The sequence below is a fragment of the Sebastes fasciatus genome, chromosome 4 (assembly GCF_043250625.1).
Source record: "Sebastes fasciatus isolate fSebFas1 chromosome 4, fSebFas1.pri, whole genome shotgun sequence".
Taxonomy (NCBI): domain Eukaryota; kingdom Metazoa; phylum Chordata; class Actinopteri; order Perciformes; family Sebastidae; genus Sebastes; species Sebastes fasciatus.
The window spans coordinates 24,297,747-24,324,368 of record NC_133798.1 but is presented as its reverse complement, the minus strand read 5'-3'; the positions used below and the strand labels follow the sequence as shown (position 1 = coordinate 24,324,368).

Sequence of the window (26,622 nt, the reverse complement as noted above, 5' to 3'; positions counted from 1 at the left end):
TTCAAAATCCTGCAGAAGGGATGGTCCATAATCTGAAAAATAGGGCACATATGACTATCTAAAAAAATGACATGTGACACAAGTGGAAGCTGACAATACATGGATTTAATTTCAGAATATAACACTGTACAACTTGCTATTTGCAACCCTAATCTGAGGATTCCTGTCTCCCCAAAGAGAGAACAACTATAGTTGGAAAACAGGGGGGGTGTACACAGCTGAGATTTGGGGCTCCCAGCAGCGTCATGCAGGATTTGTCTTTTTCCAACCTGTGATTTGCAGACATGAGGGTCTGCTAAAGGTGAATCAGATGAGGGGTGTAGATCTGACAATTGGGAGCTATTTGTTGGAAATCAACATCACAAAAAAATAATGTGTAAATGTTTAATTCAGTTTTAAACTCTTACTTGTGTTGCCAGAAGGTGCAGCAACTTCCAAATCCTGCAGAAAGGGATGGTCCATATTCTGAAAAATATAGGGCACATATGACTATCAAAAAAAAAAATGACATGTGACACAAGTGGAAGCTGACAATGCATGGATTTCATTTCACTTGCTTCAACAGAATATAACACCCTAATCTGAGGATTCCTGTCTCCCAAAGAGAGAACAACTATAGTTGGAAAACAGGGGGGGGGGGTGTTCACAGCTGAGATTTGGGGCTCCCAGCGGCGTCATGCAGAGCCGATCATTGTCTGTCTCACACTTTCTAACTAGCCATTTCACAACATCCAGACAGCGGATCGCAGCAGCAGCAGCAGCAGCAGCTTTTCACCCTCAGGGCTCTTTTCTCCCCGACGTCGAGCATAACTAACAATTTGGATTCAAAGCGCTGGATGAGGGCAATTACTGGACTTAATGTCTCCTTTTTCCGATCGACCCGATAGTCAAATGAGTTAAGCAATGGCTGCAGAGATCTGAGTCTGGAGGCAGAGAAGTGGCTGTTTAAATGAATCCCAACTAAAAAGAAAAGAAAAAGAAGCACTTTCATTTCACCGAGAAGACGAAGCGGTGGACACCATGCACAGCTCGGCGGATTTAACACTCAGAAAGCCACTGAGTGCGTTTGATTTGGGATTACAGTGACATACAGGAGGAGTTTTTTCTTTTTTAAAAAGAGGGAGATTTTTGTAGGAAGTCTTGCTTCTTCCTCTCGCTCCTGTTCGCTGTCCTCCTGGTTCCTGCAGGACTCCCAGAGTCACTGAGAGCCACATGCAGTCGCCAAGGTTGGTTTGGAGACTTATTTTGGATTTCTAACCAACATTGTATAGAGTTTATTTTACGCACCGCTCTTGTCAGCTTGTGCTTTGCTTGTTTGGGTTTCAAACTGCACCTCTATGACCAAAAATATGTCTATTTGTCAGATGTGTAGTCAGAAAGGAGAGCTGTATTTCTGCAATATTAAGAATTGATCCATTTGTTGGTGCCACTCAAGAAATTACGCATTTTACGCATCACCTGACTAAATATTGAAGGATGCTGCACTATTTTATGCATCATATTGTCAGCATATATAGCGTCTATCTATCTGAAATGGAATATGCTAAAAAAAAAAAGGATGATTTCCTTCAGAGCATGCAGTGCAACAGGACATAATGCGCCTGCTGGCTGCAGATTTACACCTTTTTAAAATCCCCAATTGCATGACAGGCATGTAATTATAGACCAATAACCGATCTGTCCATAAAGCTCACATTTAATAACAGGTTTGGTTGTCCTCATAATGCCATGTGCGTTTGTGTCATGATTTGAGGTTTTCATGTCAGAGCTCATAACAAGCGCCATCTGTTGGAAAAGAGGATCAGTCCTGCTGAGATGGATTGCATATAAAAATGTAGGATATAGTGCACACGATTTAACACTGAAGAAGAGGAGTAGCAGTTCACAGTATTACTTACATTACACTATATCAGTATGACTTACATTACACTATATTTAGTTTATGGAAATGTCAAAACTGTGTCAGGTTTGACAGGTGATATCAGAGATGTTAAAGCTGCACACCATAAAATGTGACTGAGTAGGCTACCTACTGGATTTATGGAGATGTTACATCGTTAAATGATGTCACCTTTACCTGTCACAGCATGTGGAGCATGTGATCTGCCTGCACAGTGCTTCTATAGAAATCTCCCTGTGGAGCTATTTCCCTAATTTATACATGGTTTGTCATTTCCCTATGGAGATGTTACAGCCCAGAGGTAAAACTCATTCGATTGAAAAAACGGTCAAACAATCGATTGATCGGTCACTAAAACTGTCATCCAAAGGTCAAAATATAGCCGAGAGCAAACGCTTGACGAGAAAAGGCTGTTGGAGAGAAGAGGTCCTAACCTAATTTTGACTGGTGGTGTAGACAAACTGACAAAATTATCCTTGGTGATGAGAATTAGGGCTGCAGCTAATCATTATTTTCAATATTGATTCATCGTTAAATCTATGAAATGTCAGAAAATAGTCAAAAATCAATTTGTCAGAGCTCAAGATGTCTTCAAATTGCTTCTTTTGTCCAACAAACAACCCAAAACACAAAGACATTCATTATTCACAGTGATATAAGACAGAGACAAATAGTGATTTTTTTGCATTTGAGAGGCTGAAACCAGAGAATATTTTTGCTTAACATATGACTTAACTGATTGTATTGATTATCCAAATAGCTGTCGAATAATTTTCTGTCAATCGACTAATCATTTACACGCTAATTAGAATAATCTGATATTTCTTATCCAGAATAAGGAATAAATAGGACTTTCCTACCTGAAGAAATGGATTGTGGACTTCAAAATAAGTCGTTATCCATTGATATATGTGAAAAAATCGGTAAAATAATTAGTTTCTCCTTCATTGTCACTTTGCAGATGAACGCGGTCATGCACAAGTATCTCTAAATATCTATTATTAAAGACCAACTTGTTTCAATTGTGATGCCAGAATTGTCTTTTAATGACAAATGACTATTAGCTTATGGTTCATTAAAGACCAATTAATTAGGAATGTAAGAAAATATCGATACACTTCAGTACTGCAATATTATGTTTTGTGGTTGATGTAATTAATAGTTTACTTTACATGCAAAGATTTGTGGCAGACAGTGGCTCAGATTGCACAAGAAGTATCGCTATTATGTTGGATGTTACAGGGACTGTGATAAATGTAAATGCATATAAAATTAAATAAAAAATGGCAATATATCGCCGTGCTTACAGTATCGCAATATATTGAATCGTGACCCTTGTATCATGATACGTATCGTATTACCAGATTCTTGCCAATACACAGTGAGCCCTACAATTAATTCACTATATGATAATTACCATGTTGATAGTAAATAATGTACAGACAACTTTGTTTGCAAAGTCGCTGCAATAGGTTTCAAATGTACAATCACCATCTATTTTCCGGATGTGATACAGAAACACAGAGTCTGCGCTTTTTCTAACCAACAGTCGACTGAACATGTGAATCAGTCACACTTACAGATATCTGCATCAAATCCCTTACAGTGTTATAGGACAATTTAATTCCTGGGTTTGCCTCTATACAGCCACAGTGTCGCTGTTAAAAGCCAACAAATGTTCATCATCCAAACACATCACAGAGCAGCTTACACCTTTCAACCGCAATCATTCATTTCAGATGGGAATGCGTGGTATATTAGTAGAGCTGGGAATCAGTCTGCAAAGGGGCCACCCTTGTTGAGAACATGTGTAGGCTCAGACCTCATTGTACACGAGCGTATCCATCATTCACACGAGGGACAGCATTCACAAAGACGTCCACCACCGCACTATGGAAAAATACTGTACAGCCAGCCTCAACCTGAGCGCGCTGAACATCTGTCTGGTTGTATTTTGGTTTAAATGGCAGGAAAAGAGACAGCAGTAATGTGTCATTCGTACAAGATAATCAAAGGAGGTGGTATTATGGCTTTTTTAGAGGAGGGGATCATCACCTGCCTCTTCGTGGAAATGTATTCAAATCCTTTAAACCAACATGCATAAAATACTCCTGCATTCTTAGTTTTACTTATGAATCAAAAGTCAAAGCGCTCTTCGTGGTCCCCTTCTCATTGTTGATGTGTTAACCTGCGTACATGCACTTTGGTTTTCGCTTTGATTACTTCACGTACTGTTGGGTGGGTTTAACTATAGCAAGGTATCATGGTTTGTTTTGCAAGTTAAATAGTTATATGCTGGGTAACTGGAAACTATTCCATCGGTAAAAACTACAATATGTAGGTATATCATTGAGAACACACAGCGTAGGGCTATAGGAAATATGGCGATATATATCGTCAAAACGATATAAAAATGTCTATCACATATATTTTTCTACACCGTTTCTATCGCGACATAAACGGCCTATATATATTTATTTTTTCTCTTTATAATTTCACTTAAAACTGTTATGTTCATTTTGCACTTAAGTTCTCAAAATTTGAAAAAACTCAGTACTTTTCATTTGTCAAGTATTTAATTCACACAAAAATAGGCTTTACTATGTGGTTATTTCATATAGACGTTTTATTTATTGTATTTCCAGAAAACATGCTATATTGTGATATATATCGTTATCAAGATATGAAATGACTTATATCGTGATGGAAGATTTTGGCCACATGGACCAGCGCGAACACTCAGTGTTTTTTCTGGGAATTTAACAACCTGAGGATGAGTTTCTATCATATAATTACAGGCATATTTCACAAAGCGGGATTTTAAATCCTGATTCTAAATGTGCTTTCTTGACTTCCACCCTGTGATATTCAGTTTGGTTTTGTTTTGAATTCCTCTTATAACCCTTTAAATTTATATTTACCCCTCACCTAGCTGATATATGTCTGACACATAGAGCTGATTAGGTGATTAATCAATGTGTCAATCAACAGGAAATTAATTGGTGACAATTTTGATAATTATTTAATCATTTAAGGCATTTTTTGAGCAAAAGTGCCAAATATTTGCTAGATCCACCTTGTCAAATATGAGGATTTAATGATTTTCTTTGTCATGTATGATAACAAACAAATATCTTTGGGTTTTGGACTGTTGGTTGGATAAAACAAGCAATTTTGAACGTCAGCTTTGGATTTGGGATTCTGTATTGGGCAAGTGAGACAAAATAAGTAATCAAAAATGAAAAATAAATAATGAATGAATAATTGAAAATAATGCGCAGATTAATCAATAATGAAAACAACTGTTAGTTGCAGCCCTAATAATATATATTAAAGAACAGCTTGTTCCAAATTCTTTAGCCTAAATGATGTTTACACTGAGTTAAATATCCAATAACTCCCATGTTATTATGGATTCACCATTTGATCAAATGAGAATATTCTTGATGTCTTGTGCATCATTTTGTCACATTTATCCATCATTCAGTTTGACAAAACTTGTATCTCTTGGGATCTCTACTAGAATATAAAATAAATTGATTGTTTTGGCTGCACAGGGTGAGTTAAAGGTACCATATTGTAAAAAAGTGAGATTTTCATGTCTTTCATATTATAAAGCAGGTTTCAGTGCTATATAAATACTGTTAAACTATCGAAACGCTCAATATAAGGAGAAACACACACAGCCTGTATTCAGAAATTGTGTGTTTGAAAAAAGCCGTTAGGATTTCTGTCCATTTGTGATGTCACAAATATACAATATATATAGATCATCACACGGATTTAAACATAAATATTCTAAATGTGTCCCAGTTTATTTCCTGTTGTAGTGTATGTAAATAACATCAGCTGACAGGAAGTAAACATGGACCCAAACTGTTGCCTAGCAACGCAATTCCGTTGCATTCCGTTGAAATGTACTAAAACGGAGCGTTTCAGACAGAGGGTGAATACAGGTATATTCAGGCAGACCGTATGAGGAAAATCAAGTTTTTTTTTAATCATTACAGCATGTAAACATGTTCAAGAAGAAACATTAAATGGACTGTTTGTAACTTCTTACATGTATAAATCACCCGGGTCGGTGTCCCATGCGCGCGCTCGTGTGTGGCTACTCTGTTCAGACGAGACTCCAACACAAACTACACGGAAGCACCAAAACCGCAAAGTTATAATTAGTGAAGCCCGTCTTGCAAAGCAGTGTTGGCTGCGGTCGGAGGACGCGGGGGAGACCGTAGCTTTGGTCTCCAGGATCGGAGTCTCTGCTCCTCTGCTCCTCTGCCTGCTTGCCTTCACTCAGCTCGCTCCACCTCACGTGCATGCGCGCACACTACACATTGCAGGAGACTTAGTAGCTCCTCCAGACCAACAGAGGTTTTCCGTGTCTTGTCAAGTGACAGGGCTCCGCAGCGAGAAACGTTATCGTCTCCGACCGGGTGCCAGTGTCTCCCTCCGGCCGCGGTCGGGAGGCTGAAGCAGAAAAAGCTAACACTAGGATCAGCATTGATTCATGGAGAGACCTTTGTCTGGTCAGCTAACATTACTGCCAAGCAGGTGAAATATAGAGTGATATTGTGGTTTTAGCTGACGTGTGTCGCCTCACTGTTTTGAGCGATGCTCGTTAATGTCTATGTAGAGCGAGCACAAGCGCGACGCTGACTTTCGTTGACTTAACGGCCACAGGTGTCGCTGTTAACGAGCATTTCTGATTCTTACAAACAGTCCCTTTAAGTCAAGTCATTTTATTTCTGTAGCACATTTAAAAACTGTTTTTTATGCTGAATGACTTATTTCCAAGAAACGTATGAGCACATTTCTGGTAAACACAAGATTAAAGTGGTGCTTTAGTGTGATTCTTTGTGGGGAAACTCAGTTTTACAGATACTAATCTGCCCTACCAACAACAGATTAAAAAGCAGTAAAACGACATTATAAATCATTTAAGAGTGATCTTGACAAATGCTATGGGGCAGCCTCAGACTGAACTAAAAGCAAGCAAAAAAAAGGGTGGGTCTTTAAATTTGATTTAAAATAAGCATTAAACAAGCATTTCTGATTCTTACAAACAGTCCCTTTAAATACAAGTATGAACCTGAAAATGAGCATAATATGGGACCTTTAAATTGACCTCCCAGTGGCTCTGTGGGGTTGAAGAGGTTAACCATTTTAAGTGATATACACATAGTAGGTTTAAGCCCAAACATGGTAATGAGTGCTGGTATATGAAGGGTAAAGGAATGAGAATAAACGATGATGTTTGTTTCTATTGCTGGTTGTTTTCCTCTATATTAATCCCCACTAACATGCTCTGTGGAGGGATGGCACTGTTAGTTTTTCCCTAAAAGCCAAGTTAACCTCTTCAACCCCACAGAGCCACTGGGAGGTCAATTTAAAGGTCGCATATTGTGCTCATTTTCAGGTTCATACTTGTATTTAATGTTTCTACTAGAACATGTTTACATGCTGTAATGTTAAAAAAAAAAAAAAAAAAACTTTATTTTTATGTAAATTAATTATCTTCAATAAAAAATAAAAAAAAAGGTAAATTTGTCTATCTTGGATTTTCAAGTGGCCAATCGTTTATATTTGCTTAGTGACCCTTCTGGCAATCATCATGCCAAATTTGGTGCTTGTATCACTATTTGCATGATTTGATTGAAAACTGGATGTTATCGCTCCACTAACATGCTCTGTGGAGGAATAACACTGTTTCTCCCTCCACAGAGAGCTTATTGTTGTGATCTTCTTGCCCACAAATCAGACCTTTCTTTATGGCGTAGTGGGTCGTGGAAGACTGGGTCGTCGTCGTCGAACAAGTCTGCACATTGACTTGTAATCTGAAACTTTCTGAGAAGGAGAAGGGGGTTTTAAGGGCAGAAACAGGCAGCAGTGATTGGTTCAGTGTGAGTCCAACAGAGAGGCTGCACCTTCCTCTCGACACTCCCCTAGAAGAGAGACAGATTAACAACATTTACTCACCGGACAGTGATGAGAAGACGGGACGGGGACTTCAGACCCTCTTTATGGACTTTTTACTTGTGTTCGGCGGCTCTAACGCTTCTCCTCTTGTCCGTCCTTTAACCGGGTTTGACCAGGGAGAGGAGTGAAGTGCGACCCCGAGCTGGATGGATGGTTATGGGGAAAAGAGGAAGACCCTCGGCGCTTGACGTGTGCAGAGTCCTCGCGGTGTTTCTCTCACTCTTCCCCTCCGGTAAGATACTACTTTTTGAATACGTCTTTTCGCAGTAAAGTTGCCAGTTTTCGGTCACTATTTATCAGCCGAATTATTGAGTGATATTATAATTAAAGAGTTACATAGTTTTTACACCTTAAAAGTAGGCGTTTGTTTGCTAAAATCCGCAAATTGTTTTAAAATAAGCGAAATAAGTATGACTCGCCGCAGCAAATCAATTGGAATCCCACCAGACTCCATACAAAAATAAATCGATTTTTACTAGAGTGCTCAAATTGCTCAGATTTAGGGCGAAGTGTTTTTGGCAGTAACGTTGCCAGGTTTCAGTCACTAGTTATCAGCCGAATTATTGAGTGATATTATAATTGAAAAGTTACATAGTTTTAACACCTTACAATTGTGTTTTTTTTGGCTGAAATCAAGCAAATTGTTTATAAAATAGCGAAATAAGTATGACTCGCCGCAGCGAATCAATTGGAATCCCACCAGACTATACAAAAATGAATCGATTTTTACTAGATTGCTCAGATTTAGCGCCAACTAACTACGTTTTCAGCTTTTTTTTCAGCAAAGTTTCCAGGTTTCAGTCACTAGATGTCAGCCGAATTATTGAGTGATATTATAATTGAAGAGTTACATAGTTTTTACAACTTTAAAGTATGCGTTTTTGGCTGAAATCAAGCAAATTGTTATAAAATAGGCTAAATAAGTATGACTCGCTGCAGCGAATTAATTGGAGTCCCACCAAACTCCATACAAAAATAAATCGATTTTACTAGATTGCTCAGATTGCTCAGATTTAGGGCGAAGTGTTTGCTGTGCAGTAAAGTTGCCAGATTGCGGTCACTATATCAGCCGAATTATTGAATGGTATTATACTTGAAGAGTTACATAGTCGTTACACCTTAAAATTATGTATTTTGTGCTGAAATCAAGCAAATTGTTATAAAATAGGCAAAATAAGTGTAATTCGCCGCAGCAAATCAATTGGAATCCCACCAAACTCCATACAAAAATGAATCGATTTTTACTAGATTGCTCAGATTTAGGGCCAACTAACTACGTTTTCCAGCTTTTTGGCAGCAAAGTTGCCAGGTTTCAGCCACTAGTTATCAGCCGAATTATTGAGTGATATTATAATTGAAGAAGAGTTACATAGTTTTTACACCTTAAAAGTATGTATTTTTGGCTGAAATCAAGCAAATTGTTATAAAATATGCGAAATAAGTATGACTCGCTGCAGCGAATTAATTGGAATCCCACCAAACTCCATACAAAAATAAATCGATTTTACTAGATTGCTCAGATTTAGGGCGAAGTGTTTGCTGTGCAGACGTCTGGAAATTGGTTGAAGGTTTGGAAAATATTACAGCAAGCTTGAAAGTGAACAACCATGCCATTACATTGCAAAATTTGACTAGTTTTAGTCTGTTTTATTTTACTTCTTTTTATAGAGGAAGACAAAACAAAGTGAGAGGTCTTTTTTGGAGCTGCTGCAGCACCTCAACCCTTGTTTTGTTTGGGGGGGATGGTGCATGCCTCAGTATTTCACATAAGCTCCTTGAAAGCAACTGTATTTTACAGTTTAAGTTGGGTTATTAATTAAGATAGGAAATGCATTTTGATATGTTTTAATTGCAGCCCTTAAAATATAATAAAGAACTGTTTTTGTAGAGAGTATGGTGGTAGGATTATGGTTTGTTGAAATGTCCATGCATGCCCAAAAATCCACCATAACAGCTATTTTTTAAAGAAGATTTTTCTAAAGGTCCAGTGACAGTGTAATAATACATTAGACACACACATTTTTGTGTTTAAATTGACTTATTATCCTTTTAATTTGACAATGGGGATGATTGCAGTGGGCACACCTTATTCAGCTCTCCTTGCACGTTTGCAGAAACCCTTATCAGTTTCCCCTCTTAAGTCACTTACCGTCAAACAACAAAGTGATAATGCACTGATAGTTGAGATCAAGATTGGTTTATTGCCATCTGTCAAATGGGTGGTAAACGGAGAGGCGGTGTGGGGGTTGGAGCGGAGAGAGCTGCGGTGAAGCTTTCAGGTGGGATATTGTTTAAAGTGTGACTTCAAAGTGTTGATATGCCCCCACCCTCCAGACACTGGCTGAAACTTCTCACAGCCAATTCAAATAAATGCTTTATTAGTTGAAGGTAATACTACTCAAACATGGTGTGACAACAAGGCATCCTGGGAAATGTTTGAACAACATTGTGTAAAGAGTTGGCCGGATGTGGCAATAAACGGCAATCTACAGTCAAGCAGCGTTTATTATCACTAAAGGTGTAGATTAGGATCCCAAATGGCATTTTTACATAAACTGAAAAGCCACTGGGCGTGAAAGGGAAATACACTTCTCTGCAATAAACAGCAGTTATCTAACACCCAGGTTGACCCGAGGGAGGTTCACACCTGTGTTTCTTGTTCACTATTTGCGCAAAAACAGTGTTTCATGCTGTGAAAATGTATACATTTGTATAGATATAGTTATTTGTCCTTTTCCTTGGTGTAGAAAACAAAACGCAGCAGCAACATATAATGGTGCTTTCCCCTTTTTATTCCTTTTCTATCGCATTTGAAATGTTGTCCAGATGCCAACTAGATAATAGACAGAACAAAGTCTGTGGCAAACGATAAGAATTACTGCTTTGTTATTATTTTAATGTGTATAATTTGAAGACTACATTTTTGGCACTGCAGTTTAACAACAATGGCTGTGTGGGAATTCGTGATTAGTTGGAAAAAAGCTCTTGATTATTCTTGTTTTAGATTCAGTATTTTGTAAATCCGTGTTCTTAAACCACCATCAATAACAGCCAGAGTGTATTTATAGCTTTTTACTGTGTCACTATCATTGTTTCTAAATGGCATGGTGGCCTCTGGTTGGCTTCTTTTGTTCAAACTGTATCTCGTTACTCCCTGACAGTGAGTCTGCAGTGCAAGATCCTCAAGTGTAACTCCGAATTTTGGGCGTCCACCTCAAACTCTGGCCCAGAGGAGGAGTTCTGCACAGCGCTGCGAGCGTACAACAGCTGTGTACGCCGGACAGCGCGTACCTGCAGGGGGGACTTGGCGTACCACTCCGCCCAGCATGGCATAGAGGATCTAATGAGCCAACACAACTGCTCCAAGGAGGGGCCCACATCCCAACCACGTGCCCGAACCCCAATACCTCCTCCGCCCCCGCCGCTCCTGCCTGACAGCCAGGAACGCTCCGACGGCCCGGAAGTGTGCCACTATGAGCGCAGTCTTCATCGCAACACAGCGCCGCCCAACTACACCCACTGTGGTTTCTTTGGAGACCCGCACCTCCGAACATTTGGCGACGATTTCCAGACGTGTAAGGTGGAAGGAGCCTGGCCGCTCATCCACAACAAATACCTGTCTGTCCAGGTGACCAACACTCCGGTGGTGCCGGGGTCTATGGCCACTGCCACAAGCAAGGTGGGGATCCTTACTGTCCATCCTGTATGCATATCAATACGGTCTACTTAGGTCAGAAACAATAACTCTATTGATCAACTAGGGGCTGCATCCAACAATTATTTTCATTTATCGAATCATTTGCTGATTATTTTCTCCTGTAATTGATGAAAAACGGTCCAAAACCTCAAAATATTCAGTTTACTACCACACAATACAAAGAAAAGCAGCAAATTCTCACATTTGAGAAGCTGGAACAAGGACATTTTTGCTTGATTAATCCATTTTATCGTCCAGTCGTTTCAGCTCCACTATCGACAGATATTATTCAGCCACAATTGTGATAATTTATGAAGCAAAAATGCCAAACATTTGCTGTTCCAGCTTGTCAAATGTGAAGTTTTTCTTTGTTTATTTTATGATTTTATATTGAATACGTGTGGGGTTTGAACTGGAAGACTTGTACTATGGAAAATTGTGAAACAGATAGCATTTTTCAATATTTCCTGACATTTTCTAGGCTAACTATTAAAAAAAAAAATCAACAAATTCATCTATAATGAAGATAATCATTATTTGCATTTATTTTTTTTTTTACGGTTATTTGTCGGTGACTTTTTGCATCAGAACATCATGCTGTTCATATTTCGGTTCGTGCGAGTCTCTTCTTTCATGTGGTGTGTTTGTCAGAGAGCTGCTGTGGGGCTGCGTCTCTGTCAAACTGTGGACTCTGGTTAGTGTTTGGACGAGGTCCATAATGACAGATAAAGAAGCCAAACCCAGCTCACTTGCATAGATCTTGATAAGCTTTATAAATTATATGTTAGTATTATAACAGCAGTGCTGCGTCAAATGTTAACACAAGGCTCCATTTTCACTTTTCACAGTGGACTGATGTTTGGCCTACTTAGAGTGCAGTCCACACTGAGCACATTCAGTTGAGAAATGTTGTGTCTGCACAGAACTGTAGATATTTTTCTCTGCATTATGAGATATTTTCTTTCATAGCTTTTATCAGCAGTGCATTCCTCATTATTTTTGTTTTGTTTAATGGTACCTTGGGTAGTTTTTCCGGCTTTCAGTAGAACTCAAGGTCAAAAACAAAGACGTAGGAGTGTTTGTAGTTGGCAAATTCACGTAGAGTTAGTCCAGAAAGTTTTGACAGCAATGATTGTGGACCTCAGCCACTTTGCAGAGCATCATAACTGATGTATTTTAGACTGAGGCATAAGAGCACTTTGTCCTTAATCACATTCGTAGAAAGTATAATTTCCTGCAATCAAGGTTTCTTAATGATACTCTATTAAGCATTTGTGGTTTTTTTAGCTTTTAAAGTAATGACATTTTTTTTTATATTGCTGTTCTTGGAAGCAAATGAGACAGCTTTTTTTTTTTTTAAGATCTTGATTCTGGACAAAGGGAAAACAAGGCAGCAGCCAATGCCACCTGTGCAAACAAGCCCCCTCTGGTAAAAGATCCGCATTAGTAAGCTCTGTGTTGGTGCATTGCTTCTCGCTACAGCAAATAAAACTGTCTGGTTATTTCCATCTTCATTCTGAGTGGAGGGATAATAGAGGCATTTTTCTTTTGTTTGTTTTCATTAAAAGCTTTAGAAATGATCCAGGGGAAAAAAAACAGAAGTTAATGTAGGTGGGAAATGTTACCCGAGGGTTGGAGGAGGGGGGGGGGGATTGAGACAGAACTGGTGCAGCAGATGAATTGTCGAAGCTAATAGAGTATTCTGCAGACTCTCCCCGTCCTCTGTCCCCGAGCGAGCAGACATCAGAGTCCCCTCGGCCGTCCCGGTATCGCCGCTCTGACAATGGCTCATTGGTGTCCTGATGAAACCAAGCTTGCGGAGTCCTGACCAGTCTCACTTAATTAGCTGCAGAGTATATCGCTCTGTCCTGGCCCGACGCCACTCCCTGGAGCATAGTTCTGGGGTTCACAGGCAGGTTTTTCAGCGCTATGAATGGATCGTCTTTGTGTCTGCAAACTGAGGCCTGATTTTACATGGCTGAGACTCGTGTTTTTTGAGGGCGTTTACCTTGGCCTCCCCCATGTTGAGCCAGTGCTGAAACATGACACTGAAGTGAGGTAGATGGCACATATTGCACTAACTTGTTCTTAATGCAAAAGCATAGGCACCTCCCGTTTTACTAGAATTCCGTATGTGACCAGAAAAACACAGCAACTAGTGACTGCATCCTTGCATTTGTGCATTTATGCTGAACATGAATGACATCTATTTTCTTCCTCTGCCCTCCTGCAGCTGACAATCATCTTCAAGAACTTCCAGGAGTGCGTGGACCAGAAGATGTACCACGCAGAGACGGACGAGCTGCCGGCCGCGTTCGCAGACGGCTCCAAGAACGGAGGGGATCGGCACGGAGCGAACACCCTGCGCGTGGTGGAGAAGGTTCCCGGGCAGCACGTGGAGATTCAGGCCAAGTACATTGGAACGACCATAGTGGTGCGACAGGTGGGCCGCTACCTGACGTTTGCCGTGCGGATGCCGGAGGAAGTCGTGAACTCTGTGGAGGAAGGCGTCAACCAGGACTTGTACCTGTGTCTTCACGGCTGTCCCGCCAACCAGCGCATCGACTTCAGGAACTTCAAGGCTCGGGCGGCGGACAGCGCGGGCAGGAGCGGCGGCGGCGCCGCGGCACACGGCTTCACCTACCAGTCCGCCAAGGCCAAGTGCAAAGAGCGGCTCCCGGTGGAGGACCTGTACTTTCAGTCCTGCGTGTTTGACCTCCTCTCCTCTGGAGACATAAACTTCACCATGGCAGCCTACTACGCCTTCGAGGATGTAAAAATGCTCCACTCAAACAGCAAAAGATACCACCTCTTTGAAAATAATATGAATAATGCAACACGGCGGGGCAAAGATTTCCTCTCGCTCCTCTTCCTCAACGTCCTCGCTGTGTTATTTTGGATTGAGTGTAGCGCAGTTCATCTATAGTCCCTTTTACAACAGTATCCTCATGGTGTATCTGTCGTTGAGTGTTAGAGTACCATCGCTGTGTCGTACGTCGGCTCCTCTCTTCTTGCTCTGGTTCTGTGACGCGGCCGGCGGCTCGGTCATCCCAGCTCATTTTAGTAGTATTGTCATGTCTCGGACTTCAGCCTAACGACAAGACGAGGTCACCGCGCTCCCACCTATCATCACGTGTATTTAGCTGGTTCATAGGACTGGTCTTTGATGAGAGCAGCGGTGAGAGAGCTCCAGCCACTCCGGAGCTCAGGATATCCACCTGGGATTAAATCCCACATTCTCACCGGGGCCCGCATGCCTATGGGAAGCCGGACAAGATGATCTTTTGCAGAAAGAAGAGTTTGCTGATCCTCCCCTCCCCTGATCCACTCATTGGTGCCAAGCCAGTGAAGCTCTCCGTGGCTCATGTGGCGAAGCGAGAGGACCTGACAGGGGCTTTTGTTAACCTAAGGCCAGAAGCAGCTCTATGTTTGATTAGTTTCCAGCTTTGGAAAAGCCTGAGCCTTTTTGGAGGAAGCACTCAGCCAAAAGGATGTCAGAGCAGCGTCTCCAGTTGTCTGCTGCGGAGATTAATGGGTCATATTGTTATAGGTTGTGTGTGCGTGTGTGTGTGTGTGTGCGTGTGCATTAGTACAATATGTGTGCAGAATTCAGCGTCTGTGGTTAATTTTCGTGAGTGCAGTGGGAGAAACTGTTCCCACGTCTTTTCTGTTGCACCCAAAAAATTTCAGAAATAGAAAAAAGACGAACGCGCTTCACAGTCTGTCAAATTGGCCTCTATCTGCCAAGTGGCAAATCCCAAAAGGGAACTGATAAAAATAATCTCCTTTCAGTGTCATACAGCCTTTCACTCCATTGTTTGAGCTGACATGTTGATCAGACAGTGTTTTTTTGTATTTGTATGTCTGTAATGTGAATGTAGCTAACGAGAAAAAGCAAAAGAACAACCTTAGTTAAGGGCACTCGCAGAATGTAGATCCACCAATCAAGCTAAGACAACCTCCTTTGATAGTGTGAATTTAAACTCTCCATTTCAAGTCTCGCTGGTGTGTAGATACTGTTAGTACTCGCTGTAAAGACGTCAGCTTAGCGTTTTATAGACTACCAGTGTGCTGACCTGACTGTGGCTTAGTGCGTAAACGATAAGCATATGTCGGTAGACGTGATTTCATGGCTTAAATCATTGCCAAAGAACAAGCCCTCGTGCCAACATTTCCCCTAACAACTCAGTCGACTTCAGTCTTAAACAATTCACACATTAGGGGGATTCTTTAACTGTATATAACTTGTGTTTGTGGGTGAATTTGCAGTACAGTAACACCCTGTAAAAGCAGCATTAGTTTCCGTTTTGAGGCTGCCTCACCTTTGCTTTTTCTAGCGTCTCACGATAACACTTTCCATTTGAACTTTGGCTCTGGGCTGCAGTATCTGGTAATGTGTAAGTCATCCCTGTAGATACGGTTACTACTCGGGCACAATCATTTATCCTTTACACTGAAGTATTTGGCAGGCCTTTACTACTGCTATTTGGAACACGTATTGGTGCAGTTTGACAACATACAAAAAAAAGAAACATACAAATGATTGTAATGTTGAATCTTGTGTTAATAGATGTAATTTGTGTTGTGAGTTTTACAGTATATGGTTCTACACGTGAAATGTGAGATTGTACATATGTTTTTGTGAGTTTAAATTTGTATATTACCGGTTGTGTTTTGAATTTATCACTCCTGTTTTTGTACATCAGATGTTTTGGTGAATGTGAACCTTTTTTTTATTTGAAAAGGGATTTTTTTTTTGCGAAAACATGAACGCCACAGAACAAAAATATTCTTTACTGTATATACGGTATACTCACCTGGGAGTGATGAGATGCTGGTTGTCATCACTTTAAATATAAAACGTGCTGAATGCAGGCCAACTTATCTAGAAGAGGAATGTAGGAACATGTTCTGGGGTGTTCATGTTTTTGAGTTTAAAGCACTTTATGTTTTCTTTTCCATTTAGCTCTTATGTTGTTTGAAATTCTGTGTCAGACTTGTAACAGTAGAAAAGAGTTTAAATAAATAGCTGAATGGAAAATGCCAGAAAGATCAAACTGTGTTTGTATGTAAAGCAAAATGTGGTGCCACACCACACGCCAGCTGTTTATAATGTAAATTATTTATTGAATAAAAGAAAATGTCTTGTTAATGGTGTTGCCCTCTTGTCTCTGTTGCTGCCAGAGCATTTTTTGAAATTCACCCGGTTTCTCGCAACAATCTGCAGTGTTTCACCGCCCCCTGCTGGACAGATGCAGGGGTGAACGTGAGCAGATGTTTGTGGGCAGACGACACAAGAATGATCTTAAACTTTTGACTCAGTCTTAGTAAAAAAGTAAAACTTAAACATTATGTATAAAATAAGCCGAAAGTGACATTAGCAGAATTTAAGTGTGATTCGTCAGTGCAGACAAATGTTATAAAGGACTACAATCATGTCTACCCACAATCCCCGAGTTTGAGCACTGAATCAGCCAATAGCAGACCTCCAAAGGTGCCAGCTTCATGCACACCTCGTCATGATAATATTATATCTAAGATTATATATGCTTCAGTAGATTGTAGCATACTAGAGAAAAGTTTAAACAAATTTCCCTACAATAATGTTGACATTGATATTTTTCTTTTCTAAAAATGAGAACTCCAGAGGTCGACGTACAAATGAAACATTTCCACAATAAATTTACTCGCAAATTTATATATTTTGACATTACAAATTAACTTTTTTTGCATATATTTTATTGAAGAACAGATACAAGACATACCACGTAAAAATAAGGCACTGTTTTGACTGATTTGTCTTTCAAACTTACCTGAATTCTTGTATTTCACAGCTCAGCTAATAAAATTATTGAACTTTTTTTATATAATATATGTTTCTTAATAGCGGACCTCCAAAGGTATCAGCTTCATGCACACCTTGTCATGAATTAAGACATATCTAAGATATACCATATACAGTATGTGTCAGTAAACTGTAGCATACAAGAGGAAAGTTTATGTATAAGATGATTTTCCTGCAATTATGTTGACATTATCAATATGCTATTTGAAATATTATTCATTAACATGTTAAATCAGTTAAAGAAGGATATAGTAGCTATTTTTAGGGAAAGCCATCTTTGGAGGCCGTATAAAATGTTAAAATGAATATTTTTCTATAACCGAGAAATCATGGTCGACGTAAAATGAAACATTTAAATAATAAGTACTGAAAAGTTTATATATTTAGAATTTTCAAATTATCTTCTAAATTCTGTTTTATTATTTCTTGTATTTCACATCTCAACTAATATAATTATTGAACTTTTTTTATAATTATTTATATAGATACTGACTTTGAGGACCTCTGGAGTGCTCATAAATAATTTGGGAGTTGAGACCAAGTCTGAACACTAAGGTACATTTATGAATGCTACTCAGTTAATTGTATGAATAATAGCAGAATTATGCAACTTATTATTTTGACTCATCTTTATACATAGCAGCCCTAAAAATCTAGTGTGTGTTTTTGTGGAGGAGACGATTTGACAATGCATTAGGGCTACAACTAAAGATCCTTTTCATTCTCGATTAATCTGTTGATTATTTTCTCAATTAATTGTTTGGTCTATAAAATGTAAAAAAATGGTAAAAAATGTCAATCAGCGTTTCCCAAAGCCCACGATGACGTCCTCAAATGTCTTGTTTTGTCCACAACTCAAAGATATTCAGTTTACTGTCACAAAGGAGTAAAGAAACCAGAAAATATTCACATTTAAGAATCTGGAATCAGAAAATTTGGACTTTCTTTTTCTTAAAAAATTACTCAAACCGATTAATCGAATAGTTGACAAGTAATCGATTAATCGTATCTCCGTAATGCAATTATAATGATGAAATCAGGTAGATTTTAAATCAGTTCAGCCATCAGGAAATTGAAGTAGACACATTTTCATTGTGTAACAAAGTTTATTACATATGTCCAAACATATGTACAGCACATTTCTCATGAAGAGTGGTTTTGTCACAAATATAAATTATTTAGACTTTCTGAAAGAACATATGATACAGGAACACGTAGCTCGCTTAACGTGGAAGAAAAGATGCGCTGGTTGTTCACTGCAACAGGTCGGCTAAATGCCCCAGACGAAACACACACATGATTTCTTTATATTTATGTTATTTTTTTCCCCCTCATATCATCAACTCTTTTTCGGAAACCACATGATTACCAGAACACGTGGTCCCTTAACCAGTTCATTCAGAGCTATTTCCTTAAAATGAGAGTGTAATACTACATCCTGCCTGCGCTATAGGCCCCCAGTACTGTCCATGAACGATATACAGTATGATAATACACACATAAATAAGGCACAAATGGAGAAGCGTAAAAAAACAAAACAATTGAGGGCCAGAGCAGGTTTGGCACAGGAAAAAAAGTGACCAAAAGGTAATAAAAATAATGAAATGTCATCAACGACTTTCCTGATAACCCCTTTAAACAACCTACCAAACCATAGAGAAGGAAAGAAAAATGTTTCATCACATAGTATTTTCAGACATAAATCGATTACTTACATACTGAAGGTGGAAAGATGAATTAATGAAGCTACACTAAAGTACCGTTCTTAACACTGAAAGGCAAAAATAAAGGATTGTTCTAAGTCATAGTGTTATGAGCCATTGCAATAAATACTGCTTACAAAGCTTCCAATTCATCAGGCCTACTAAGAGGGAAAGTGGTTAAAGTGAACAAAGCAAGAGGATTGCGATGATTTATATAACTACACAATTACAGAAATAATGATTATTTGTACACGTGAGCAAAAAAATGGATTTGCTTAAAAACCTTTTTTCCAAACCTTCTGAGTGTTTACATGAAAACATACTGGCTTCAGTGATCATTCAACATTTCATAAGAAGTAGGCCGCCACCATATTAACCCACATGGTGTTTCAGTTCAGCTACATGTTCAAGATAAACGTTTTCGGAGGTGCAACATGATGAACACATTCTTTTGTATTGAAATCTTCTCATGACATCGTTTTTGCAATACTTGAAGCGAAACACAAAAAAAAAAAATAATGTCCATGTCACGCTTTCTTTGGGAATAATCCCATACATTTACCATTCAGAAAGGCAGACGCCTTCAGGCACTTTTAGGATTGAGATCAGTCATCAGTTCATGTATCCTAAACTCTCCTTAGAAAAATAGTCCATGGGACTAAGCATCCATAAGCACTCCGCTCAGTCTCACCGTGGCCCGACTGATTGGAGTCAGTTCATTTAAATAAAGATGCTTGTTTTAGTTTGTCATCTTGAAGATGACAGGAGGAAAAACAAACTTCTTCCTTCAGGGCACAAATCATTCACAGCCACAGTCACCAGGGAGGGGAGGAGCAATATAGTTTTGCTGGTAAAGAGGGTACATGTTGATTCCCTTTCCAACTGCGAGCTTATGATTGGCGAGTCCAGACTTGTCCGTCAGCAGCATGTATGTGGCTTTGACCCCCGGACAAAAAACACCCAGATCAGGTTCTTAGCCAGCCAGCGCTGGTATACTTCTATGTTTTCCTGTTGTTCCAGTTAGGATCCGCCGCGGCATTCGGGTCTACGGGCCGCTCCGGTGGAGAGCGGGAGTCCTGTGGAGACTTCTGAGCCTGCGGGGAGCGGGGGTCCAGCAGCGGAGGAGGTTTGTCAGGGTGGAAGGGCCGGCTGTAGTGCTCGGACCCCGGCGGACCTGCTGGCCTGTGCTCCGGCATCCTCCTGAAGTCCTGAAGAGGGCCTTCCCTTCCCTGGTGGTAGTTGGGACGGAATTCATCAGGACGTCTCCTTTTGGGATCTGAATGCCTGAAATATCATTTAGAGTTGTTTTTAATACAGTGGTATGACACGGGGATGAGCAATTAATCACATTTCAATTATGATTTGGGCTTCAACATCGACATAAAACGATTATTGTGCCGCATTCCGTTTTATCTTGTGTTATAAATCGAGCGCCCCCCCTTTCCTTTACAGTGGTGCGCTTTTGCCCCGCTTGGCAGGTCAGTGTGAGAGGATCCCCTCGTGGGAACTCTACCCGGCGCTGGCTGGCCCTCGCTGGGCATATTTCCTCCATGGTGGTGCGCCGCAAACCACCTCTAGTTCGGTTTGGAAACGCCCGGAGTGAAGGTGGCGCTTTACAGCCCCCCTGGCCCAGACCTCTGCGCTTAGTGCTCGCTGTGCCCTCTCTCCCTGCGGGGAAGGACAGAGCTCACTGCTCCCAGTGCGACTGTCAACGGGGCAGACTTTCCTCAGTGTGGCGATGTCAGCAACTTAATTGCTCCGTCTTGAAACACGGACCCCGTCTCGTTCACTACGCTTTGTGTGTATGACTTTTTTTGTCGTGTCATCACCATTCATATCTATACAACCAATGTGTTTATGATTCATTTGTTTCTTCATGGATCTAGCCTCTTCATTTTGCTCTCAAAGTGCACCAGATTGATGCATTTAACTTTAAAATATAGGCATCAAAATGCTCTTTCTAAATGCACGATGCTTCCAAAGTCAATGAGTAATTGTGTTAAATAATCATGATCTCAATATTGACCAAAATAATTGTGATTTTTACCATAATAGAGCAGCCCTAGTATGACATGATAGTTCCTGATAATTAAACTAAACCATGTAATTAGAGTAGCTCTCACCTGTCATAATAGGGTCTATGACCCCTGTGGTCCCGGTCGTTGCCGTACTGCTCGTATGGCCTTTTTCGCGGGGAGCTGTTGTTGCGGTAACCGCCCGAGCTGCGGTACGAGTCTCCATGTTGACGTCGGTCATCGTAGTGATCCTTGTAGCGATCGTACGGATGATGTCGGTCTCCCTGCCATGACTGGTTGCTGTTACCTGGGTAACTGTATTTACGGTCCCTCTGCCAGTCTCCTCTATCTGTAATGAAACATGAAAAGATGATGTTAAAACAATCCATTATTGTATTATTCAATAAGTAACTTATGTTAAATGAGAAGGTTGATACCATTCTGGTGTCTGTATGGTGAATATGAATCTACAGCCAGGACACGGTTAGCTTAGCTTAGCACAAAGGCTGGAAACAGGGGAAAATAGCTAGCCTGGCTCCGTCCAATGTTAACAAACACCTCGAAAGCTCTCTAAAGCTCACTTTGTTCAGCGTTTTCTGTGCCTTAAACTAACATAATTCTATCCGCACGTACCATCATTGCCAAAGTGCCGCTTATTAGCCGAGTTGTACGGCTCTCTGTGGTGTCCGTGGGGACCTGGCTGACCGGAGTGAGATCCAGGCTTGGAGGACGACTGAGTACCCGTGGAGTCTCGACTGGAGCCACTGGGATCTGGTCTGAAGTTTTTCGACCTCCCGGGATCCTCCTTCTTCTTCTGCTCCTTCTGGAAACGTCACAGGATATTTTTCTAGTGTTAGCTATGTACAAAACACCATGTTCGCTTCCTAACACTTGAGCCTTAACAACTAGAAATAGGAAACCACTTGCCTCTTCTTCATGTGATCGCTTCTTCTGTGCCATCTTGTAAAGCTTGTGAAGCTTCCTCGCACCAAACTCTGTAAACTTGGACACAAAAATCCAGAGGTTTCTGCCAAAAGAGGAAGAAATAATCATTAGCAGAGTGAAACAGGTTGAGCATCGTGATTCATTATACAAAAAAGTTATATCTTATCATCTTACCTCCGCCATATTTTGACATGTTCGGGGTCGCTGTAGGCTTTAAGGCACTCTGTGATGCGGTCTCCAATCTTCAGTAGGCATGTGCGAGTGTGCTGGAGCTGCTCCTGGTCAGACAGACCCTCGTCTGGTTTATCCAGCTGCTTCAGGGCCTTTTTCACCGGCCTCATGCGCTCCTTACACTAGACACGTGCACACATTGCTGAAATTATTGTAACGCACTGCTCACAAATTATGTATCGATCTCCGCTGGCTTAAATCTTTGCACCGGAGTTAAAGAAGAAACTCACAATACTGAAAGTCTCCTGGTCGAGCTCATCGTCATCATTTACTTCAATGGGAACGGGGTCAGACCCGGCCGTTATGTGGACTGGACCTTGAGTCTTCTTCCCTTTGGCTGCTTTAGCCTGAAATGCAAAAACACCAGATGTAAAGACAATTAACCCTTATCTGCCATTAATAGATTATTCATGTACAGCATAAAAGCAGATTTTCCATCAACCCTATGTCTATGTAAATTTGAAACAGTTTGAGAAAAGCACATATGATAAGGTCATGAATATGTACCTTTTCTTTTTTGGCCTTGGCACTCTTTTTTTCTTTGTCCCCGTCCTTCTCCTTCTTAGGAGTTCCCTGTTTTACTTTGTTCTCTTTGTTGTCCTTTTTCTTTGGTCGTTTCTTAGCGGGGGATTTCTCTGTTCCATCATCCTGCTCAAACACGAGACAAGACAACGCATATTAAACAATATAACAGTAGGTCATACAACGACGAGGGGGGATAAGGATTTACCTAAACGAATACAGACTACTGCCGCCTGCTGGTAGGGAGAGTTATTTCATCTCACGCAGGCGCAGAACGTACGAGGTAGTTGGCTGTAGTCTTTGCGGTGTGTTCGAGTGCAACTTTGACAAAGGCGACGCAACAGTCGGCCTTCGTCGCCGCTAGTTCTTTAATGTCGTTTTGGCGTGTCTGGGCCTTTACTCTGTAGGTTCCTACTTTGCAGAGCCTGATTTATAGGTTGGTGGCTAACTATCCATTGGCTGTTATAGCACCACTGTAACTGAGGTTAAGGTTTGCAGTTGGAATGACTTTACTGGGTTACAAAATCAAATGTTTATCTTTAGTGAAACGTAGAAAAAAAGTATTTTACTGTCAACAAAAATTGTAGTAACATTTCTTTAGTAGGAGCACATCAGCAACATCGAGACCCTGCACATTCATTTGTGATTTGTAGGCAGTAGAAAAACCTCGACACAGAAGCAGACTAGCGGATGACACTGACCTTGACCTCGCCCTCCTCTGACGGGTTGTCAGACAGGCGTGGGGAGGAGATGTCGTTGCCCTGCTCATCCTTGAGAATCTTCTCCTTCTTCACCCGAGGCTTCCTCTTCCTCACTTTGACCTTTGGAGGAAGAGACTGGGTGAGTTGCGTGGGTGGCGGTAGGTCAGAGGCAAACTTCATGTGGTGAAAACAGTATGAACGAGCTACTCTGTGATTAATGGCAGCGTACTGTACCTCCTCTCCTGTTTTAGACTGGTCTGCGTTGTCTTGCTCTTTCTTCAGCAGCTTGAGGAGATACTCGGCTCTCGCTTGCAACTGCTTCCCCTGAGGCTTCTTGCTTGGATCGGCTGGGAGAATCTGTGCAGAGAGGAGTAAATGTTAGACTGATACATGCTTATTGTGGTGCTAATGAAGACAAATAGAGAAATATAGCTGCATTCTCAACTTTTTGACCAGATCTTGACTGATAAAAGCATATTTTTCCAAGCTTTTACAATATCTAAACAGGTTAGTTTTGGTCCAAATGCACAAAATTAATGTATTCATTGAAGCTGATTGCGTGTTTATGTTTTTATATTTTGATTTTCATTCATCTCCAATTTAGTGATTAAGGTAGAAATTAGACATTTGCCTTATCAGCGAGTTTAAGGTCAGGATCCGTCTTGATCAGATCCCAGTTGCCAAAGCCGTGCTCATAGGTACCGAGCAAGAGCTGAACGTCATCCTGCAGATCCCAGTCCACATCAAAGTGGGCTACCTTCACCCGGCATGTCAGATTAAACCTGTGGGAAACAGACATGTCAAATTTAATCTGCAACACAAATGCAGTTTTTTTTTTCAACATATTATCTTAATGCAAAGTCCGTGCTCCTCCTTCTACTGTATCTGCAGCGGTATCTTACTTATTCCTCTCAGCGGGATTGGCGGGCACCACTTTGTGCAGCGGCTCAAACTCTTCCTCGTGCTGGATGATGGTCTTCGCGTTGACCTGCACTCCTGAGATCTTGATGTTAATTCCTCGCCGTTTCCCAGGACCTTTGGCTGGAATAATAACATGATGCATCATTTTTTGGGCCTGGAAAAACGCTATGATTTTAAAGAACTCAAAGTAAACTAAGTAAAATCAACACACCTTCAACTGGGTTCTCTTTAAGGTGTTCCTCGTGCTCCTGCACTGCAGTCACACAGCTGGTATGAATCAGCTCACCGAGTCTCTTCAGGTCAGCTATGGATTTGTCAACCAGCTCAGAGTCTCGGGCGATGGCCTCCAACCTGGATACAGAAAGTATGAGCGATTAAGTTGTCTGACAAACCATACGACCAAATGATGTAGCCATACATGTATTATTTATATCATTTAACAATGCTTACCTTTCGAGTGGAGATCCAAATTTCTTGTATGCCTTAATGAACCTGTTAATGAAATTAACATGAATACTTTTAAATTGTGTTCATTAGAGCAGTCTTCACTGTAATACAAAAAATGTTTAATACTAGGGCTGTCAAAGTTAACGTGGCAATAACGCGTTAAACACAAATTCCTTTAAAACGCCACTAATTTCTTTAACGCATTTACACAACTTGAGATTTTTAGGTTGTAGCAGGTCAGTTTTAAAACTAGAGTGAAAATACTGGCATCATATGAAACTAGACCTAAAGAAGAAGACCTAAACCTGAAGAATCCATTGGTACCAACCATGTCGTACTTGCTTGTTGGAAAGGAGGTTAAATATCGCTCCAAACTTACGCAAAATTTTGGTGAGGAAAAACTGGCATGGCCATTTTCAAAGGGGTCCGTTGACCTCTGACCTCAAGATATGTGAATGAAAATGGGTTCTCTGGGTACCAACGAGTCTCCCCTTTACAGACATGCCCACTTTATGATAATCACATGCAGTTTGGGGCAAGTCATAGTCAAGTCAGCAACACTGACGGCTGTTTTTGCATGTTAGGCTTGAGTTGCCATGTTATGATTTGAGCATATTTTTTATGCTAAATGCAGTGCCTGTGAGGGTTTCTGGACAATATCTGTCATCATTTTGTGTTAATTGATTTACGATGATAAATATATACATACATTTGCATAAAGCAAGCATATTTGCCCACTCCCATGTTGATAAGAATATTAAATACTTGACAAATCTCCCTTTAAGGTACATTTTGAACAGATAAAAAAATGTGGGATTAATTTGCAATGAACTATTGGACAATCATGCGATTAATCGCGATTAAATATTTTAATCGATTGACAGCCATACTAAATAGTTTACCTGCGGATCTCTGCGTCTGTGAAACCCTCCACGTTGTTTTTGCGGGCTCTGGGTCGGCCTCTCTTCTTTGGCTTCTTGTCGTCATCGCTATCATCCGTCTCACTCTCGGAGCCTGAGGAGCGGTTCTTCAGCTTGGAGCCCACATCACTGTCGCTGTCATTGGCCTGAGCCTGAAAGACAAGGAGAACAAGAGCAACACCTTAAGACTTCATTCAAATAAGCTGCTGGAAGATAGGAAGCATTTTAAAGTATGTTTCTGAGATACAAACAGTTCACCGTAACTGTTGCAGAAATGTGTACATATCAGTTAAACAACATTTTTCTTTGCTCAAAGAAATCTGTAAAAACTCTCGTCTTACCCTCTTGTTAGAACTCCTGCTTCTGGGCAGCATGAAGATGTCATCCATCTCCCGCTGCTTCTCCTCCTCCTCAATTTTGCGTCGCTGCTCTTCGGGGATGATATCGTCCCATTCCCGTCCGGGCTTGTCCGCAAACTCAGGAGTGGTCTCTTCCATGGTCGAGAAATTGGCCACCTGCAGCGACAGGAGAGAGAAGGAAAGGGATTAAAAGTTGAAAGAGAGGGATCTTTACATACTTAACAATAATGCAACAGTACAAAACAGAAACAGGTACCTTAAACTGAGAGAGAAGTTCGTCCGTAGCACTTGAGCCCTGGTCGCTTTCTCTTGTTTCAGCCAACCTCAGGATCTCCTCAATATCCATCTCCTACAGGAAGAAAGACATTCAGGTTTAATTTTACTAATACGTAACGCAAGTATTTTTAATGCACAGAAGACAATTGGTCGTCGTTGTA

At 40.7% G+C, this 26,622-nt stretch overlaps 2 protein-coding genes and 1 long non-coding RNA gene across 5 annotated transcripts in view; 1 reads left to right on the top strand and 2 right to left on the bottom strand.

The window, feature by feature from the left end:
* Window positions 1-7,835, bottom strand: LOC141766305 (uncharacterized). The gene is made up of 3 exons (XR_012593609.1): window positions 7,651-7,835; window positions 408-465; window positions 1-32 (listed from the first exon to the last, which is right to left on the bottom strand). It is a non-coding gene; the product is annotated as an uncharacterized LOC141766305 (long non-coding RNA).
* On the top strand, window positions 693-16,728 carry rgma (repulsive guidance molecule BMP co-receptor a). The gene is made up of 4 exons (XM_074633012.1): window positions 693-1,226; window positions 7,996-8,111; window positions 11,041-11,558; window positions 13,810-16,728. The coding sequence occupies exons 1-4, from the start codon at window positions 1,213-1,215 to the stop codon at window positions 14,500-14,502; spliced, it is 1,341 nt and encodes a 446-aa protein (XP_074489113.1). The 5' UTR covers window positions 693-1,212; the 3' UTR covers window positions 14,503-16,728.
* Window positions 16,729-18,507: 1,779 nt separating this feature from the next.
* The window catches only part of chd2 (chromodomain helicase DNA binding protein 2), a 30,190-nt gene continuing 22,075 nt past the window's right edge, over window positions 18,508-26,622 (bottom strand). For all 3 annotated transcript variants that reach the window (XM_074633007.1, XM_074633010.1, XM_074633011.1), the window contains 16 exons: window positions 26,442-26,534; window positions 26,168-26,341; window positions 25,809-25,978; window positions 24,910-24,951; window positions 24,671-24,810; window positions 24,441-24,579; window positions 24,170-24,320; window positions 23,773-23,895; window positions 23,539-23,658; window positions 22,823-22,963; window positions 22,546-22,662; window positions 22,259-22,437; window positions 22,067-22,166; window positions 21,773-21,962; window positions 21,248-21,488; window positions 18,508-20,408 (listed from right to left, as the gene is read on the bottom strand). In XM_074633007.1, coding sequence (XP_074489108.1) covers window positions 20,123-20,408; window positions 21,248-21,488; window positions 21,773-21,962; window positions 22,067-22,166; window positions 22,259-22,437; window positions 22,546-22,662; window positions 22,823-22,963; window positions 23,539-23,658; window positions 23,773-23,895; window positions 24,170-24,320; window positions 24,441-24,579; window positions 24,671-24,810; window positions 24,910-24,951; window positions 25,809-25,978; window positions 26,168-26,341; window positions 26,442-26,534 — 2,406 coding nt within the window. In that variant the 3' untranslated portion in view covers window positions 18,508-20,122. The remainder of the gene's footprint in view (window positions 20,409-21,247; window positions 21,489-21,772; window positions 21,963-22,066; window positions 22,167-22,258; window positions 22,438-22,545; window positions 22,663-22,822; window positions 22,964-23,538; window positions 23,659-23,772; window positions 23,896-24,169; window positions 24,321-24,440; window positions 24,580-24,670; window positions 24,811-24,909; window positions 24,952-25,808; window positions 25,979-26,167; window positions 26,342-26,441; window positions 26,535-26,622) is intronic.

Excerpts from the sequence above, each read along its gene's own strand:
- rgma (XM_074633012.1), top strand. Across the intron at positions 8,112-11,040 it reads TCTCTCACTCTTCCCCTCCG|TGAGTCTGCAGTGCAAGATC; the intron begins GTAAGATACTAC and ends ACTCCCTGACAG. Across the intron at positions 11,559-13,809 it reads TGGCCACTGCCACAAGCAAG|CTGACAATCATCTTCAAGAA; the intron begins GTGGGGATCCTT and ends GCCCTCCTGCAG.